This window comes from Eucyclogobius newberryi, unplaced genomic scaffold (genome assembly GCF_026437365.1).
Source record: "Eucyclogobius newberryi isolate DKJ021-1_F unplaced genomic scaffold, fEucNew1.0.hap1 SCAF_9, whole genome shotgun sequence".
Classification (NCBI taxonomy): Eukaryota; Metazoa; Chordata; class Actinopteri; order Gobiiformes; family Gobiidae; genus Eucyclogobius; species Eucyclogobius newberryi.
The window spans coordinates 10,385,228-10,403,323 of NW_027316532.1; the positions used below are offsets into that span (position 1 = coordinate 10,385,228).

An 18,096-nucleotide genomic window follows, 5' to 3' on the forward strand; every position below is an offset into this window, starting at 1 on the left:
ATAATGACTTTAAGGGATTTTCATCACACACACAGAGAAAGAAACCAAGTAGTGGCATAAATAAAAGTACTAACACCATTGCATCTGTGATAATGATCTTCACTAAGTCAGAGGTCAGACAGACCCTCTCCAGGGGCTAATATCCTGTGTCCACTTCCTGTCACAGACTCCCACATGGTCGAGGCCTGAAAATAGGATCTGAGCCTAAACCTGCTGCAGATGAAGGGTTCAGTCCTGGAGCCGAGTCCTGGTTTTACTGTGGTTCAAATGGACAGATTTTCACAGGGGCCTTCGTCCTTCTGTCACACCTGGTTTGGTCCTTTGTCCAGACGTTTTTAATGAGCACAGGGGGAAAAGGAACCACTGGTACTGTACCGAATAACCGTGACTAGTCATCTATAAATAATAATCTGGACATTGTATAATCTAACAAAGGGACATTATTATATTTATTACCTAAATCAAATTGTCATTCAAAAGAAACAAACTTCAGTCATATTCTCTGCCTAGAAGTCTTCATCATGAACACGTGCAATACTTGACTGACTTAATCATGTGCAATACCGTCATATTCATGTGCAATTACTGTCGTACTCACAAGCAATAAGGCCATATTCATGTGCATAAAACTGATGGAAAGAAGAGTGTTTACTTACCATTAGTATTATTTAATCTTATCCCAGCTATTTTTACTTTATTTTATTATTTACCTTTTTATTATTATTTTATTTTTGTCTTTTTTATTTTTTTTCCCTTTTAAGATATGAGAGGAGTTTTGTTTGAGTTTTTTGGTTTTGTTTATAAGAGTTCTTCTATTAAGAGTGTATTTTTTGTCTGTCCTCTGTATCTACTACGTTTTAACACCGAAATGTGTGGACAATAAAGGAATATCTTATCATATTTCAGTTTATTTGGTTGAAATACATTCCATTTTACAATACAAATTACTTTTTCACATCTCGACTGCTAAAATAATGGTTCGTTGCAGCCCTACGTTGCCACGATGTTGCTGCGGTGAGGAAAAAGTGCTTTGAACCACGACACCGGGGGAGAAAAATAGTTGTTGTTGTTTTATGGCGGTTGGCATCCAAGTGTTGCATTACCGCCAGACTTTATTCCTCAGACTTTGTCGTAGTTGTTGTTGTTGTTGTTGTTGTTTTATGGCGGTTGGCATCCAAGTGTTGCATTACCGCCAGACTTTATTCCTCAGACTTTGTCGTAGTTGTTGTTGTTGTTGTTGTTGTTTTATGGCGGTTGGCATCCAAGTGTTGCATTACCGCCAGACTTTATTCCTCAGACTTTGTCGTAGTTGTTGTTGTTGTTGTTGTTTTATGGCGGTTGGCATCCAAGTGTTGCATTTGCGCCAGACTTTATTCCTCAGACTTTTCGTAGTCCTCAGACTCTGTCGTAGTCCGTAAAAGTACTCCTTCCATTGCTTTGGTGTTACAAAGCCCATGAGGTCATGATATGTCTTTGTGACTAGAATAGTTGTTGTTGTTTCAGAGACCAACCGGCTTTATTCCAGGGAGACTCTTCTTCATCTTCCTCTCCTTCTTTGACGTTCGGTGCTTCCACCGTACAGCTTTATTCTTTAGGCTTCATTCTATAGGCTTTAATATGTCCACTGATGTCGCCGCTTGGTAGCCGTGCGTCTACGAGACTGGACGAGGACAGGAGACCACCCCCACCCCCATCTCGTCACTCTGATCACTCTGACTCCCCACAAGCAGACCCCCATCACTCCGACTCCCATTTAGCGCCTTTAGCCTGTTTTCTATATCTGCCCAATCGAGCTCCTTTGTTCCAAGGAATCTCCCTGCAGCTTTAGCAATGATCCTGATCCTTTCAGTTCTGCTTTGAGTCTGAGCAGCACAGTTTACAACATCCACCATAAAGAGTACAAAATCCTCTCTATCCACAACCAGGGTATTCTCATTAATTCTGGAACCTGCACACTTGGGACCTCCACTCTTGAAACCTTCACACTTCTTGGGAGCCACGCTGGCCTTTCTCATTTCGCCCTGGCTGGGAGCAGCGCTGGCTCCTCTCTCTGTATTTACTCTAAACTCGTTACTTGAAACTTTCTTGACTGCATCTGCATAGGATATACCTTGAGAGACCTTTATTTTCTGCACCTCAGCAGCTCTTTTGCTAAACCTGCATCCCCGTAGGCAGAGCTATGTTCTTCCCCACAGTTACAGCACTTCAGTGTTGCACCCACGTCACACTTCCCATACTCGTGATCTCCTGCACATTTACCACACCTTTGCCTCCCTCTACAGACCGCTGCAATATGCCCAAAGCGCTGGCACTTAAAGCAACGCAGGGGCGGCGGAACATATGGCCTGACGCTATAGCACATGTACCCAATGAACACCTTACTAGGCAGGCACCTCCCTTCAAGTGTTACCATTACCGACAAGCTGTCACATCTTACCCCAAACCGGGTCACCTTCAAACGCCTAACGTCCACCACCGTAACTCCCGTCAAATTCTCCTTAACTTCATCCACAGACGTCGCCGTAGGGACACCTACGATAACTCCTCTGACCGTGTTTCTTTCAGCATTAGACACAAGAATGTCCTTTCCACCCAGACGTTTAGTTCCAATCGCCTTCCGTTGCTGAGCCGCGTCCTTGCACACGACCAGCAGCGAGCCATCTCTAAGGACACTCGCACTCTTGATCACTCCCACAGCTACAGTTAGGCTCTTTGACAATGCCACTGAATTCCACTCCTTAAAGGATGCACTATCCTGCGCAAGCTTTATGATCACCTTACAGTCTCTGCTCTCACCCCGGACATCAATAGCTTCAGCCTCATCCTGCTGCTCATTCCCAGAACCCTCGGACGAGCTAAGGGACTTTTTACGTTTCCGGGCACGTGCAGGCAGAAAAGGCTGCTCCTCCACGCCGTCCAGAACGTCTTCCATCCCCGATCCACTCTCCTCCGCCATCTCCCGTCTCTCCAGACCGGGTCCACGGGGTAGCAGGTCTTATAAAGTCACAATCTTTGTAGTTTTCTTTCATTCACTTCAAAGCATCAGCGGCATCACAAAATATCCTTCATCCCAGAGGCCTGAGGGCATCGCATCAGGCTCTGCATTGATGGTTATTTAGTGCTCTGAGAGGCGCCGGCGCGTGTTTACTCCACAAATATGACTTTAAAATGTTTATAATGTTTGTAGTGGTAGATTTTTCAGTGAGGTCATTGAAATGTTGTCACACCTTTGAATATATTTAAACGTGGAGCTCGGAAAGGCAAATATTACTGCTAGTTTGGAGTTAGCAAAGTGCATCTCTGAAAATAAATGTGTTAAATGTGTAAAGAGGGCTGTTGTGTATCAGGTTTCCAAGTTTAGTGGCCCAACTGTGTCTCAGCATTACATCATAGTCCAAGCATCTCGGCAGCGAAACACTGTATAGATCCCATTTCAAATACTTTACCGTCTATAATGTCATCTGATGCTGCGCTCCCATGATTCCCTCTGTTTGTTTGGGGTGAACACTAATAATAAACAGACTTAAAAATATAAGACAAAATCAGCAGTGAACAAGGTCTAAAGTAGGAATATCGACACCAAACATCTACTATGAGCGCGAGATGATTGGACAAGAGAACGCAGACTCAAGCAAAAATCCCCACATATAAATAAAAAATGAAACTTTCACCAAAAGCTGACTTGATCCTGTGATAAACTGGTGTATTAACAGTGATAGCTTTATATGTTGAGCCGACGAACAAAGCTAGCACACGTTAGCATTGGCCATTTCTCGTTTATTGATGCGCCAAGACTCAAAAGATTATATTTCCAGTGCAGAGAGAAGTGATATAAATGCAGAAGAAACTGAGGATAACATGGAATTTGTCTCTTGTTTATTCAATACTTTTGAATGGTCAATTCCAAAGTGAGAGGCGGGTCAGAGAAACAGCGGCGATTTAGACAGTCAAACAAACTCAAGAGCCACGTGCTACAAACCGGCGGCTGTGGTCGGACCGTCCCAAGTCAGGAGAGCTTTTTGACGCCCTTCGTGGTCTGATTCCAGACCCTTCTGCATTTGAACAGAACGTAGAAGGGTCTGGCTGGTCAGGCAAGTGTTCTCTAGCTTTAGCCGCGTCTCACAGCACCACAAACGTTGAATTACTAAACGTCTTTTTTGTGAATTGCCGATAGACTTAATGAAGAAAAAGTATAATTCCTAGACATTTAGTGGTGCCCCTCTTTTCCAGCTTGGCTTCTGCAGAAAAACAAAGTAGCTGTCAATCAATGCTAAAATACAACTAACTCAAATGTGAAGAATGAAAGGGAAAAGTGCCAGAACACTTCTCTTGAATTTGACTTTCCATCAATGGGAAAATCGTACATGGAAAAGTATTATTAAACCCAAACAATCCCAGGAACATATGCATTTTCCACATATCTCGATCACAAGCACCACGTACTGCTTCGTGATAGCCTCGCTAATCTAATTTCGAGCGTCTCGAACACAATTGAGCGGATATAGGAGTCGAGGCAGGAATGCACGTGGGAATGTGGAGAGGTTTGTGAGATGGACAAGTCGGCGCGGCCCTGAATACATTAGTCATGTGCAGAAACAATCACAGCTACAGCCTGCGTTTCATCAACGACCAGCGAGTGAACGTAAAAGTGAAGTCGCAACTCGACCGTGACGCCGCTCTCCACGTCTCCTGCTCGGGGGGAAAAGGGGGAATTCTAAAAGGAGTGTCTGTTTGAAGATCTCAGACATGTTTACGTGGAAATGCAACAAGGACAGAGCTGAATTAGTACAAGCCCGATATGGAAACTTGAATATTACTATTTCAGGATGTTTTTCAATGCACTCTCACGTGTAATGAACCAGAAATTGCTTTAGCCATTTTTGTAAAACATTGTCCTCTGGTGTAAACAAATATATGGTGTCTTTTCATGCAACCTGCTTATTGTGTTGATCAGACGTATACAGTGTGGTCCATGAGGAAAAGCTGTGGCTAAACTCCCACAAAAGGCCTCCAGGAATTGAACCAGCAGTCATGTCGCCAGGTTAGACTAAAATTGCAGACAGTGGGAAATGGTGACATTCTGAAATAGCAGGGATGAGGGGGATAAAAGAGGCTCAGATGTTTGTAACCTGCTCATTAAGGCCAGGTCAGTTTAACATGGACCTTTCACTGTCCAGCTCAGTGCCAGCTGCAGCAGGACAGTCTAAGATTTCACCTGAATCATTATTTCACCTGCTGCATTACTACAATAAAACAAAGTTATATATCAAATAAAATGCACCACAAATCTTAATATATCCTTGATGATCCGATGCATTTAGTCACATATATGTTTCCTCCAAACCTGATTTAAATATAAGTAGACCATTATAACTGCACTATGTAACCTTTCTCATGCGGGCTAGGGTCTCATGCGGGCTAGGGTCTCATGCGGGTTAGGGTCTCATGCATAAAGCTATCTTTCTTGAATTTATTTAATAGCAGGTCTTTTAATTGCTCTAATATTCAGAGCGCTCCCTGGTGGCGTCCTTTGGGAGCCGTCCTTTGGGGGGGCGCTCCGGGGCATTACGTTAACATTAGCAGCTTAAATGAGCTTGTGCAGGTAAAAGATTGTAAGCTTTCCATCTGATGCGAAACACAATATAATCCAGTGTGTTTTGGTCACTCACGTGAAGTCCATGTTGAATAATCCATTTGTGATTCATGAATGAATGCGTGCATATATATATATATATATATATATATATATATATATATATATATATATATATAATATAAAAAAGTCCATCTGGTCTCAAGCCATCTTGCAAATTACTTTTATTACACTTGCTTTTAGCATAATTATAATAAGGTTAAAAGTATTCTGTCAACAATCTTCCACTCCCTGTCATACTTCTCTTATTTTGTATTTGAGTCCAGCGTCTGGCCCAGCAGCAGCAGCAGCAGCAGCAGCAGCAGCAGCAGCAGCAGAGGTGGAGCGAGTGTGGGCTGTGAGGTGAATACTGATGTCAGACCTGCTCCAAAACGCTGATCACAAGCTTTTTATTTGTGGCCCTCATTAGTCAATGGGAAAGTGCAGCTCTGGCTTCCTCTGCATTTAATGTCATTATGTCCTATAGCCCCACCACACCCTCTAAGAGACTGCAGAGGACCACACAAAGGATGGGGAATGTATCGAGATGAGATTTGAGAAAAGACACACACAGCCAAATACAGTTTTCAATTTGATTGCAATAAATCTAGCAGCCCGAGTCACCAGTGTACAGTTTGGAAGAGTTATGAACATCTGAGCAAAGGGAAATCAATAAATAAGACGACTACATCAGAGCCAGGGCACTGGCCCTATCCAGCAATGTATGTCACCAATATAAACCTGACCAATTCATTCAAAACGCTATTTTGAAGAAGAAAAATGTCCCACACAGGATTTTTTCCAAGGAGCCTTCAGCATAGAAATATATGTATAAATACAGTAATAACAATTCAGAGGAATGTAAAAAGACGATTTGCACAGGACTAGAAACATAGATGACATTTGTAATGATCAAAAGTACCCGAGGATCTGAGGTGAAATCAATCCCGTCCAAACAGGCCTTAAGAGGGGTTTTCAGGGGCGTTTAGAAAAACGCTAAATAGTTCAACTTCTTCCAGGAGTATATGTCCTCTCTGAGCAACATATTTCTTCACGCTCGTTACCAACCCAAGGCACAACAATCATGTGGGTCGCAGCAACAGAAAGTATCCGGTATAAATATAATAGGTGACCTGTTTGTGACCCCTAATAAAAAAGAAAGGAAAACATGCCAAATATGGGCCAAAACAGTCAAGATTCTCATAAAAACACTAAGTAATAAGTGGCAGCTAAAATAAGCAGTTGGTTCTGGGCCCATTATGGATTCCAGACAGCTTGAGAGACGTTCTGATTGCAGCCTTTAAGAAAGTGCTTTTAGCTGGTTAAACGCCTGCTTGGGTCACTTCCTCCTCGTCACTGCTGGTGGCACATCGGCCTGTGATGTGACCAAAGTGCTGGCCTCAAAAGCCTCTGGAGTTCACCAGCATGTTGTCCTCTGAAATGCTTTTTCTGGGGACAATGTTTAGACAGAAACTGGTCCATATCATATTTTAGTTATGTAATAAAGTTCCTCTAAATAAGTCTCTTTCCTACATATAGACACCTGATGGTCCCCCTGGGGTCAGTTTGAAGTAGGCTACACCATGTTTAGATGTGATACAACTTGGAATGATACTAAATTAAAAGGTTTCAACAGAAAAAGCTGCCAATTGGTTCAAAATACAGCAGCAAGATTACCACCAGGAACTAGAAGAAGAGTCTCTTCACTGGCCCCTGGTGAGTTTAGAATCAAATTTGAAATTCTCCTCCTGACTTAGTAAGCCATAAATGACATGGCCCCTCCCACCTCAAAGATGCTATAGAACCATATCATGCAAACAGAGCTCTTCACTCTCAAAATGCTGGCCTTCTGGTGGTCCCAAGAGTCTCTAAAAGCACAGTAGGAGGTAGAGCCTTCTGGAGGTCCCAAGAGTCTCTAAAAGCACAGTAGGAGGTAGAGCCTTCTGGTGGTCCCAAGAGTCTCTAAAAGCACAGTAGGAGGTAGAGCCTTCTAGTTGTCCCAAGAGTCTCTAAAAGCACAGTAGGAGGTAGAGCCTTCTGGAGGTCCCAAGAGTCTCTAAAAGCACAGTAGGAGGTAGAGCCTTCTAGTGGTCCCAAGAGTCTCTAAAAGCACAGTAGGAGGCAGAGATTTCTGGTGGTCCCAAGAGTCTCTAAAAGCACAGTAGGAGGTAGAGCTCCTGTGTTATGGAATCAGCTCCGGTCCATGTTTAAGAAGCCGACAGTCTCTTCTTCTTTAAGACCAGGCTTAAAGCTGTGTTCACTACTGCTCACATCTTTTTCTCCTTCTTCCACTCCTCTTGGAGAATGCTTGTGTTTCAGACCCTGCCGATGCTGACCTGTAGATCTGAATGCTCCTCAACTGCCTGGAGGAACCCTCTACTCTAGATCAACAGCTCTTCATCCGTCTGGATGAGCCACCCTCTTTCCTCCTGACTGGTCCTGGCTCCACACGTCTGTCAGTCGTGGAAGTAGATATCTCCTTCACGGTGGTTCGCCCGGAGATTTTGTACTTTATCCAAGAAAAAGGGTCGATGGACAGGGGCTGCTGGGACATTTGCCAATTTCTGATGAACATCGTTTCATCAGTTTTTTTCAGTCGCCCTTCGAGGCAGCTGCTGTTGTAATTTTGGGTGTTAAAAATACATTGAATTGAACTGAATTAACCTTTAGGTCAAATTGGGTCATAAACATGTTCTGAATGTTGTTGTTGTGCCATTGTGGAGATCGATATGAGATCATTTCCAAACGATTGACAAATGATTTAGCGGCCAGAACATGGATTTTAGATGGAAAGTCGCTTGTTGATGACATAAACAGAGGAATCCTAACTGCTCTACTTCCTGTGATCTTAAACCTTTTTTTTTTTTCAATTCTTTCCCTGAATCTGCCACTTGACCAATATAATATGATGATAAATATATACCACAGATATTATCCTACTAAACAAAGTAACAATTGGACATCCATGAAAGTCTATCCTAAGCACTTTAGGCCCTTTTGTCCTGTTATTGTGACACATTTAGCACTGTAGTCTTTACTCACCCAGGAGCTTCTTGACCTCCTCCACGCTCATGTAAATGTTGATCCTGGGCTGGTTGTTGTTGTTGTTGTTGACCCCTGCAGGACTGCTCGGACTCGCCAGACCCCCGGCTCCCAGCAGCAGCAGCAGCATGAGGACGCACAAACCCCCCAGTCTGCGGGGCAAAGACAGCGGCCAGCCCCGGGACCCTGAGCCCGACATGGCACCGTTCCCCCACCGCCGCCACTGCCGCGCACTCGCTCTTCCGCCTCCTGCGCCAAACGCGTTGTTCTCATCCGTAACGAAAGTTAATCCTTCGAAGCAACATAACGACTTGAGTTTAACACCCGCGGTCTCGGTCCCCGGTCCTCGTCCCCGATGCGCCGTTGTGGCCGCGGCTCCCTCGCTTTAGCAGACGCAGGCTAAGTTTGTTAGCATCGAGAGGCTAACTTTCCTTTGCTAAGTTCCACTCCGAGCTTTTTACGCGCACCAAAAACGCGTCCGGCGACTTTCCCGAGCAGCGGGAGGCGGTCACATGTACGCGACACGGTTTGTTAACGTTCAAATGTGAATGTAATAAGCAGCAATGGCGGATAAAAAGTCACTAATACATCCAGAGTTGTTCCGCCGCGGTCCCGTCCGCCGTCCCCGCTGCTTCTGCTCACTTTTCACTGGGAGGGAGAGAGAGAGGCGGGGGCTGTCCATGGATGAGCCCGGGGAGAGCTGCTGATGACGCGTCTGCACCACGAGAGAGGACACTGAGGACAAGAGAGGACACTCCCCCGTCTGCACCACGAGAGGACACTGAGGACAAGAGAGGACACTCCCCCGTCTGCACCACGAGAGGACACTGAGGACAAGAGAGGACACTCCCCCGTCTGCACCACGAGAGGACACTGAGGACAAGAGAGGACACTCCCCCGTCTGCACCACGGGTCTGCGCGGGGGGACAAGAGAGGACAAGAGAGGACACTCCCCGTCTGCACCACGGGTCTGAACGGGGGGACAAGAGAGGACACTCCCCAGTCTGCACCACGGGTCTGCGCGGGGGGACAAGAGAGGACACTCCCCCGTCTGCACCGTGGGTCTGCACGGGGGGACAAGAGAGGACAAGAGAGGACACTCCCCCGTCTGCACCACGGGTCTGAACGGGGGACAAGAGAGGACACTGCCCCGTCTGCACCACGGGTCTGCGCGGGGGGACAAGAGAGGACACTCCCCCGTCTGCACCGTGGGTCTGCACGGGGGTACAAGAGAGGACACTCCCCCGTCTGCACCACGGGTCTGCACGGGGGGACAAGAGAGGACACTCCCCCGTCTGCACCACGGGTCTGCACGGGGGACAAGAGGACACTCCTCCATCTGCACGAGAGGACCGGAGAGGACACTCCTCCGTCTGCACCATGGGTCTGCACGGGAGGACAAGAGAGGACACTGCCCCGTCTGCACCATGGGTCTGCACGGGAGGACAAGAGAGGACATTCCCCTGTCTGCACCACGGGTCTGCACGGGGGGACAAGAGAGGACACTCCCCCGTCTGCACCACGGGTCTGCACGGGGGACAAGAGGACACTCCTCCATCTGCACGAGAGGACCGGAGAGGACACTCCTCCGTCTGCACCATGGGTCTGCACGGGAGGACAAGAGAGGACACTGCCCCGTCTGCACCATGGGTCTGCACGGGAGGACAAGAGAGGACATTCCCCTGTCTGCACCACGGGTCTGCACGGGGGACAAGAGAGTACAAGAGAGGACACTGCCCCGTCTGCACCATGGGTCTGCACGGGAGGACAAGAGAGGACATTCCCCTGTCTGCACCACGGGTCTGCACGGGGGACAAGAGAGGACACTCCCCCGTCTGCACCACGGGTCTGCACGGGGGGACAAGAGAGGACACTGCCCCGTCTGCACCATGGGTCTGCACGGGAGGACAAGAGAGGACATTCCCCTGTCTGCACCACGGGTCTGCACGGGGGACAAGAGAGGACACTCCCCCGTCTGCACCACGGGTCTGCACGGGGGGACAAGAGAGGACACTGCCCCGTCTGCACCATGGGTCTGCACGGGAGGACAAGAGAGGACATTCCCCTGTCTGCACCACGGGTCTGCACGGGGGACAAGAGAGGACACTCCCCCGTCTGCACCATGGGTCTGCAGGGAGGACAAGAGAGGACATTCCCCTGTCTGCACCACGGGTCTGCACGGGGGACAAGAGAGGACACTCCCCCGTCTGCACCATGGGTCTGCAGGGAGGACAAGAGAGGACACTCCCCCGTCTGCACCACGGGTCTGCACGGGAGGACCGCACTGCTGAGACACTGCACGGGACTGGAGAGGACCGGGACCGGAGAGGACGGATCTCACGGCGGCATTTCAACACGCGCCTCTCCAATCATCTACGACACGTTTGTGGATCGATAGCGGCTGGACGCGGCTGACAGGAGAAGAACGCGCACGTCGGACGCAAAAGCGCGACATTCCGTGCGTCAATAAACACAACGCCGTGTTTGCAAACGAGCGCAACATTGTGATAATTAACATAAATCTACGAACACATGAAAATAAATGCGATATGTGAGGCAAGATGATGAAGAACAACTGTTATAAAACCGATGAATGTGCGTCAGGGGCGACCTTGATTTTCAATGCGGCTCGTTGCTCGGTGGTCTCCGGGGTCACTCCGGTGGTCTCAGGGGTCACTCCGGTCAGTGCTCTTCAATCATGTGCCACAAGTGAAATGCAAGGTTGTGGCCCACTGCCCTGTTTAAATCATGGATGTGAACCAGACCTTTATACACTGCACAACACATACCTGCAGGAGAATATTTGAGTCCTAAACTGGCCCATAAGAGCTGGATTGTTCCAAACATTCATTGCTCTTTGTTATATTAGTTTGAGAGCAAGAAATACTCAGTTCTGGTTCTTCCTTTAGTCTCAGATTAGACTTTGGCCTGGACCGGGCTCCTTGGTGTTGACTGCTGAAGAATCTAGTATGTCTATACATTTGGATTTCTTACATCCAGCACGAGTAGACACATAAAAAGACACAAAGAAAACATTTTAAGATTTTTATTATTAAAATAGTCACCTACAAAAAAGCCTATTAACACTATTTACAGGGCAGCAAGCGGAGAGGCCTGCTGAGACACAAGATATTTGTACAAAGACACCACTGTGCATTATTGTCAAGAACAACCGGATTTCAAAGTTAGATGTTTTTTTGGTGAATACAGCGGTGGGGCGCACTTCCCTGAGGGACAAACCTGTTCCTGTGTCAGCACTGACAAGTGACATGAGGTAATACGGTCTACTTTCTATTAGGCACTGCAAACATTTGTAATTATCAATTGATCTATATTTAAAGACTATTTACTATTTCTCGCACAATGTTAACTTAGGGATCAAATGTATTTGTCTGTTTTTGAGATAAAAGACCTTACAGTGGGTTCAACAGCACAAACACATCCATAATCAGTCACTTCAAGTAGAAGATTAGAAACAACTAAATTGAACTTGGAGGTTTTCACATGACAGTGATGTCAGCGCTTCAGCCAGAATCTGAGGCTCTGGAGGGAAAAGACAAATATATATGAATAATAATAATAATAATAAATTGTAGCAGTGTGTGCGTGCGTGTGTGTGTGAACATCTATATCGATATAGATGGATATAGATATATTTTTGTTTTTAAAATGTATTTATTTTTTGCATCCAAGAATTGTATAACTCACTTAATTAACATAACTTGCTGTGAACTGTACGTTTATTTCTCTTTCAGATTATGACTAATGTTCACACCAGTAACATCCTAGAGGGCGGAGCTAACTCAGAGCAGGATTAATATCTCAGACAGATCCACAGATTGAGAATGACTCTTGACATTTGTTTTTTTTTCTACAATAGTGTCCATATGACTACAACTGAATCTTTTTCTACAATGGATCACTGAGGGACACATGAGGGACACATGAGGGACACATGAGAGACACATGAGTGATACATGAGTGATACATGAGAGACACACGAGTGACACATGAGGGACAGATGAGAGACACCCGAGTGACACATGAGAGACACATGAGGGACACATGAGAGACACACGAGTGACACATGAGGGACAGATGAGAGACACACGAGTGACACATGAGAGACACACGAGTGATACATGAGAGACACACGAGTGACACATGAGGGACACATGAGGGACACAAGAGTGACAAATGAGGGACACATGAATGACACATGAGGGACACATGAGGGACACATAAGGGACACATAAGAGACACATGAGGGATTATACCGACATACCAATAACGTTATTACTAAAACATGAATACTTTCTATCACTATTATAATAAGATTACTTCTCATTGAAGTATTGGGTTGTTTCTAAATAATAGCATTGTAATACAAACCTTTATTGTTGCCTGTTTGTTCTTCTATCTGTAAAATGTAAAAGGTCAAATATATCAGCAAATATAATCAGAAGAAATGGAAAAACTGCATAAGAGAAACTCTTACTTTGACTTTTGTGTGGGACAGCCGGTTCACAGGTCTCTCTGTAGCACACGTCCTGCTGGACCTTATACGTTCGCTTGTATCTGCACAAAAACAGAATCTGCTCAGTGCATTGCTCCAGATTCAACACATGTCTTTCTCATCAGTTTCAAGGCTGATGTAACTTACAGGTAATGACAGACTCCGCCCTCCCAAACGGGCACACTTTTGGTCTCTGAATAGAGTCGAGTGCACGGGTGCGAGACTCTTTGACACGCTGGACAAGACGGAAGACAAACAGAAACATTAGTTATTTGTCACTAAGTGGGAGACGTCTGTTGGATGGTTCAGGGTCTCGTGGGATGGACTGGCTGGGTGATCCTGGCCCGATGATGGATGATTTTAGGAAAGGAATGTTTAAACAATCTGATGTTGATGTTTAGGTGAAGAAAATGACTTGAGAGAGCGAGAAGTGCAATGACACTTTGGCCCCTGAAGGCAACGAAGATCAGTGAAGATTCTATATAATGTCTATTTCTGTTCAAAATCATGTAGCCTAAACATGTTCTTACATTTCAACACTCAACGTTCCCGTCACGAACCAGGACAGATTAAAACATGTTGTGTATATCATATTTGTTTAAAGACACATGTGCCCCACTCAAATGCCAATAAAATGTGTTCATGTGCCGGTACGTACATGGATACATACATACAAAGAAATGATCCGTGTGGATAAAGTATTACAGTTGATGCTTCCTCCAGGAAGTACACACTTCACCACATGTCCCTACACAAGGCTGATAGAGACAGCAGAGTCCTCTCTGTCTTTTATGTCCATGACGTACCAAAGAAAAACTGAGGATACAATGTAGCTGCCCTCTCTTTGGCCGTGTAGGGAAAATACTCTGTTTCTTTGTGCCCCTCAGCAGCAGCAGTAGTGTGTATTCATGTTGTACACTCGTGCCCTGCAGGTGTTAGGTTAACCAGGCTATTCATAAATGTCATTGGAGCGAGTTTCCTGCTTTTAAGAGAAAGAGCTGGAGGCGTGGCACTCTTCACAGCTGACCAGTATACTACAGTATACTATACTACCAGTATACTACAGTATACTATACTACCAGTATACTACAGTATACTATACTACCAGTATACTACAGTATACTATACTACCAGTATACTACAGTATACTATACTACAGTATACTATACTACCAGTATACTACAGTATACTATACTACAGTATACTATACTACCAGTATACAACAGTATACTATACTACCAGTATACAACAGTATACTATACTACCAGTATACTACAGTATACTATACTACCAGTATACTACCAGTATACTACAGCATACTACAGTATACTATACTACAGTATACTATACTACCAGTATACAACAGTATACTATACTACCAGTATACTACAGTATACTATACTACCAGTATACTACCAGTATACTACAGCATACTACAGTATACTATACTACAGTATACTATACTACCAGTATACAACAGTATACTATACTACCAGTATACTACAGTATACTATACTACCAGTATACTACCAGTATACTACAGCATACTACAGTATACTATACTACCAGTATACTATTCTACCAGTATACTACAGTATACTATACTACCAGTATACTCAGGGCCGGCCCAGCCTATAAGCGAACTAAGCAGCCGCGTAGGGCCCCGAGGCGTTAATAGGGCCCCCAATCTGGCAACCCGTCTTATGAGAAGTGCAAGCGCAGCGTGAGCCACTAGTGTAGTAGCGCTGCTGGCGCGGCAGCGCACACAACTGTAACATATAACGCACAAACCACATTTATTTGTAATGACAATCTGGCAACTAAGACACCAAACCTGCGCTGATTGGTCAACTTCATTGTGCGCGAGGAGAACGAGAGCAAAACATAAACACAACATAACGTGGTCCTCATGTCCAGAGGAATATATCCCCCCGATGCCGAAAAACTAAAGAAGAAACTTCTTGACGATGTAAAGAAACTGCAAACTCAACAACACTTTCCAGGTATTGAACTTATCTTACAAAGAGACGGTTAATGCTGCTGTTTGAAACAACACGAGTCTGTCACGTTCGCTCAGGCTGGAGGCGACGAGAGCTCTGCCCCGCGCACAATAATATGTCTGAATGAAAGATAATAAGCTTCACATTGACACCAGCCCCGTAGTGTCAGCTGCAGGTGAGGCCGGTGAGGGGCGTCTATGCCCCGGTCACTAAGAGGCGGAGATCCGGTTCGGACGAGCGCCGTCTCGTCCAGAACCTCTGACGTGAGACTTTGGAGTGAACAGTGTGCGGCGCCTGTCCCGGGCCCCGGCGGCGCCTGTCCCGGGCCCCTGTCCCGGGCCCCTGAGCAGCCTCAGTCAGAGATGAGCGGTTTGAGTTTGCGTCCCTCTCTCTCACATCTCCATGTGTCAGATCAATCATGACTCGTGTCTGTTTGACTTTGACTTCTTAACGTGCAATGAGAGGAACGTAAAGGTTTATGCACGTCAGGTCCATCAGCCAATCACATCGCAGCATTGTTTCATGCAGGAGTCCAGTGTGTGGTGTTCTGATCAGAACAAACATTTAGATTGTAATTCACTTTTAATAGAGTAATAAAACATTTCAATTTATTTAAAAAGCATCATTAGACTATTTGTTATGAATTATAATAAATTGATAGTGAAAAATAACCAGACATATTATGATTACGTCTGTTATAGAATAATACTATATATTTTTATATAAAAGTGGCAAAGTTGCCGAAACGTAGTCTCTTCACTATAGCTAGATTTGGACCTTCACTTCTAGTTCTGTTCATTCTCTGGGAATAACATGTTTGCACTGTTTTATCAGTGTTAATTGTTAATCAAGCAATGCTTATGCCATTTGTTTAATTTAATATAACTTGTTTTGTCACTTTAGCAAGAAGGAACAGTTGGGAGCTGTAAAAGATAAATTAGTAAGGATAACTATTACTTTTACATTTTCAGTTAAAATGAATCAATTTGACCATAATTATTTTTCATAGCCAATATTGTATTGAGTAATTAAGTACACTAATGTATTAATATCTGGCTTTAGTCATTTTCTCCTGGCTCAGTTTCATCACATCATTTTATAGCATTAAAACCTCAACATTTGACTCTTACTTTAGCGGCTGGACCACATTAAAATGCACCAGAAGACCCAAAAAGGTCTGAAAATCTCTGGGGGAGGGCCCCCAGACCCCCCCTGTTCATCAATTTAAACTAATGTGCTAATGTGGCTGTCGACCCTTAACGCCCACAAATACGCCCAAATACATATCTGGGACGTGTGTTATTTGTACAGGGAGTAGGAAGGATGTCAGCGGAATACCAAGTTGCATTGTGGGATTTAAGTTATCCATATTTGAGCTTGTGAGGTGCTGAGAATAAACTAACTGGCAAACGGATGCCCTGGAGTTTTGGTGCTTTGTTTGCGTTGAAGAAAGTTCCCATATGTGAATTGTTTACTGACAATGGCAATAAAACTGATTCTGATGACGTGGTGAGGGGCCCCCAAATTTTTTTTTTCGCTTAGGGCCCCCTGAAGGCTTGGGCCGGCCCTGAGTATACTACAGAAGTATGGAACCACTCTCGAGTGGAATATAATGAACCCAGAAGTATTCAGGTGCATCAAAAATATCGAGGGACTTTCTTTAAACATTTATGCTGGAGGCAACTTAAGAATCAAATCAATAACATCAGAAGCTTTTAACCATCTAAAGAAAATCAAAAGTATGGAGCCAAACCAGTTTTTTAGAGACTTATCCATGCGTTTGTCTCCAGTAGATTAGACTACTGTAACGGCCTGCTCACTGGCCTCTCCAAACGAGTTGTAAAACAGCTGCAGTACATCCAGAACGCTGCTGCTCGGGTCCTGACTAGAACCAGGAAGTACCATCACATTAGTCCTGTTCTCAGGTCTCTGCACTGCCCCCTGTGGCTCAGAGAAGAGACTTTAAAGCAGCTCTGCTTGTGTACAAGTCTCTCCATGGCCTAGCACCAAAGTACATCTTGGATATGTTAGTGCCATATGAACCATCTCGGACTCTGAGGACCTCAGGGACCGGCCTCCTGCTGGTGCCAGAGTCAGGACTAAACATGGACCGGCCTCCTGCTGGTGCCAGAGTCAGGACTTAACATGAACCGGCCTCCTGCTGGTGCCAGAGTCAGGACTAAACATGGACCGGCCTCCTGCTGGTGCCAGAGTCAGGACTAAACATGGACCGGCCTCCTGCTGGTGCCAGAGTCAGGACTAAACATGGACCGGCCTCCTGCTGGTGCTAGAGTCAGGACTAAACATGGACCGGCTTCCTGCTGGTGCCAGAGTCAGGACTAAACATGGACCGGCCTCCTGCTGGTGCCAGAGTCAGGACTAAACATGGACCGGCCTCCTGCTGGTGCCAGAGTCAGGACTAAACATGGACCGGCCTCCTGCTGGTGCCAGAGTCAGGACTAAACATGGACCGGCCTCCTGCTGGTGCCAGAGTCAGGACTAAACATGGACCGGCCTCCTGCTGGTGCCAGAGTCAGGACTAAACATGGACCGGCCTCCTGCTGGTGCCAGAGTCAGGACTAAACATGGACCGGCCTCCTGCTGGTGCTAGAGTCAGGACTAAACATGGACCGGCCTCCTGCTGGTGCCAGAGTCAGGACTAAACATGGACCGGCCTCCTGCTGGTGCCAGAGTCAGGACTAAACATGGACCGGCCTCCTGCTGGTGCCAGAGTCAGGACTAAACATGGACCGGCCTCCTACTGGTGCCAGAGTCAGGACTAAACATGGACCAGCCTACTGCTGGTGCCAGAGTCAGGACTAAACATGGACCAGCCTACTGCTGGTGCCAGAGTCAGGACTAAACATGGACCGGCCACCTGCTGGTGCCAGAGTCAGGACTAAACA

General features: G+C 45.8%; 2 protein-coding genes across 4 annotated transcripts in view; both read right to left on the reverse strand.

Annotated features, from left to right (window-relative positions):
* ryk (receptor like tyrosine kinase) overlaps positions 1-9,163 on the reverse strand; it is a 43,272-nt gene extending 34,109 nt beyond the window's left edge. For all 3 annotated transcript variants that reach the window (XM_072438739.1, XM_072438738.1, XM_072438737.1), the window contains exon 1: positions 8,675-9,163. In XM_072438739.1, the coding sequence (XP_072294840.1) occupies positions 8,675-8,873 (199 nt within the window). In that variant the 5' untranslated portion in view covers positions 8,874-9,163. The remainder of the gene's footprint in view (positions 1-8,674) is intronic.
* A 3,905-nt stretch (positions 9,164-13,068) lies between these two features.
* The window catches only part of sned1 (sushi, nidogen and EGF-like domains 1), a 54,049-nt gene continuing 49,021 nt past the window's right edge, over positions 13,069-18,096 (reverse strand). The window contains exons 28-30 of the mRNA XM_072438780.1: positions 13,338-13,425; positions 13,173-13,252; positions 13,069-13,094 (exon numbers count right to left, since the gene is read on the reverse strand). Coding sequence (XP_072294881.1) covers positions 13,069-13,094; positions 13,173-13,252; positions 13,338-13,425 — 194 coding nt within the window. The remainder of the gene's footprint in view (positions 13,095-13,172; positions 13,253-13,337; positions 13,426-18,096) is intronic.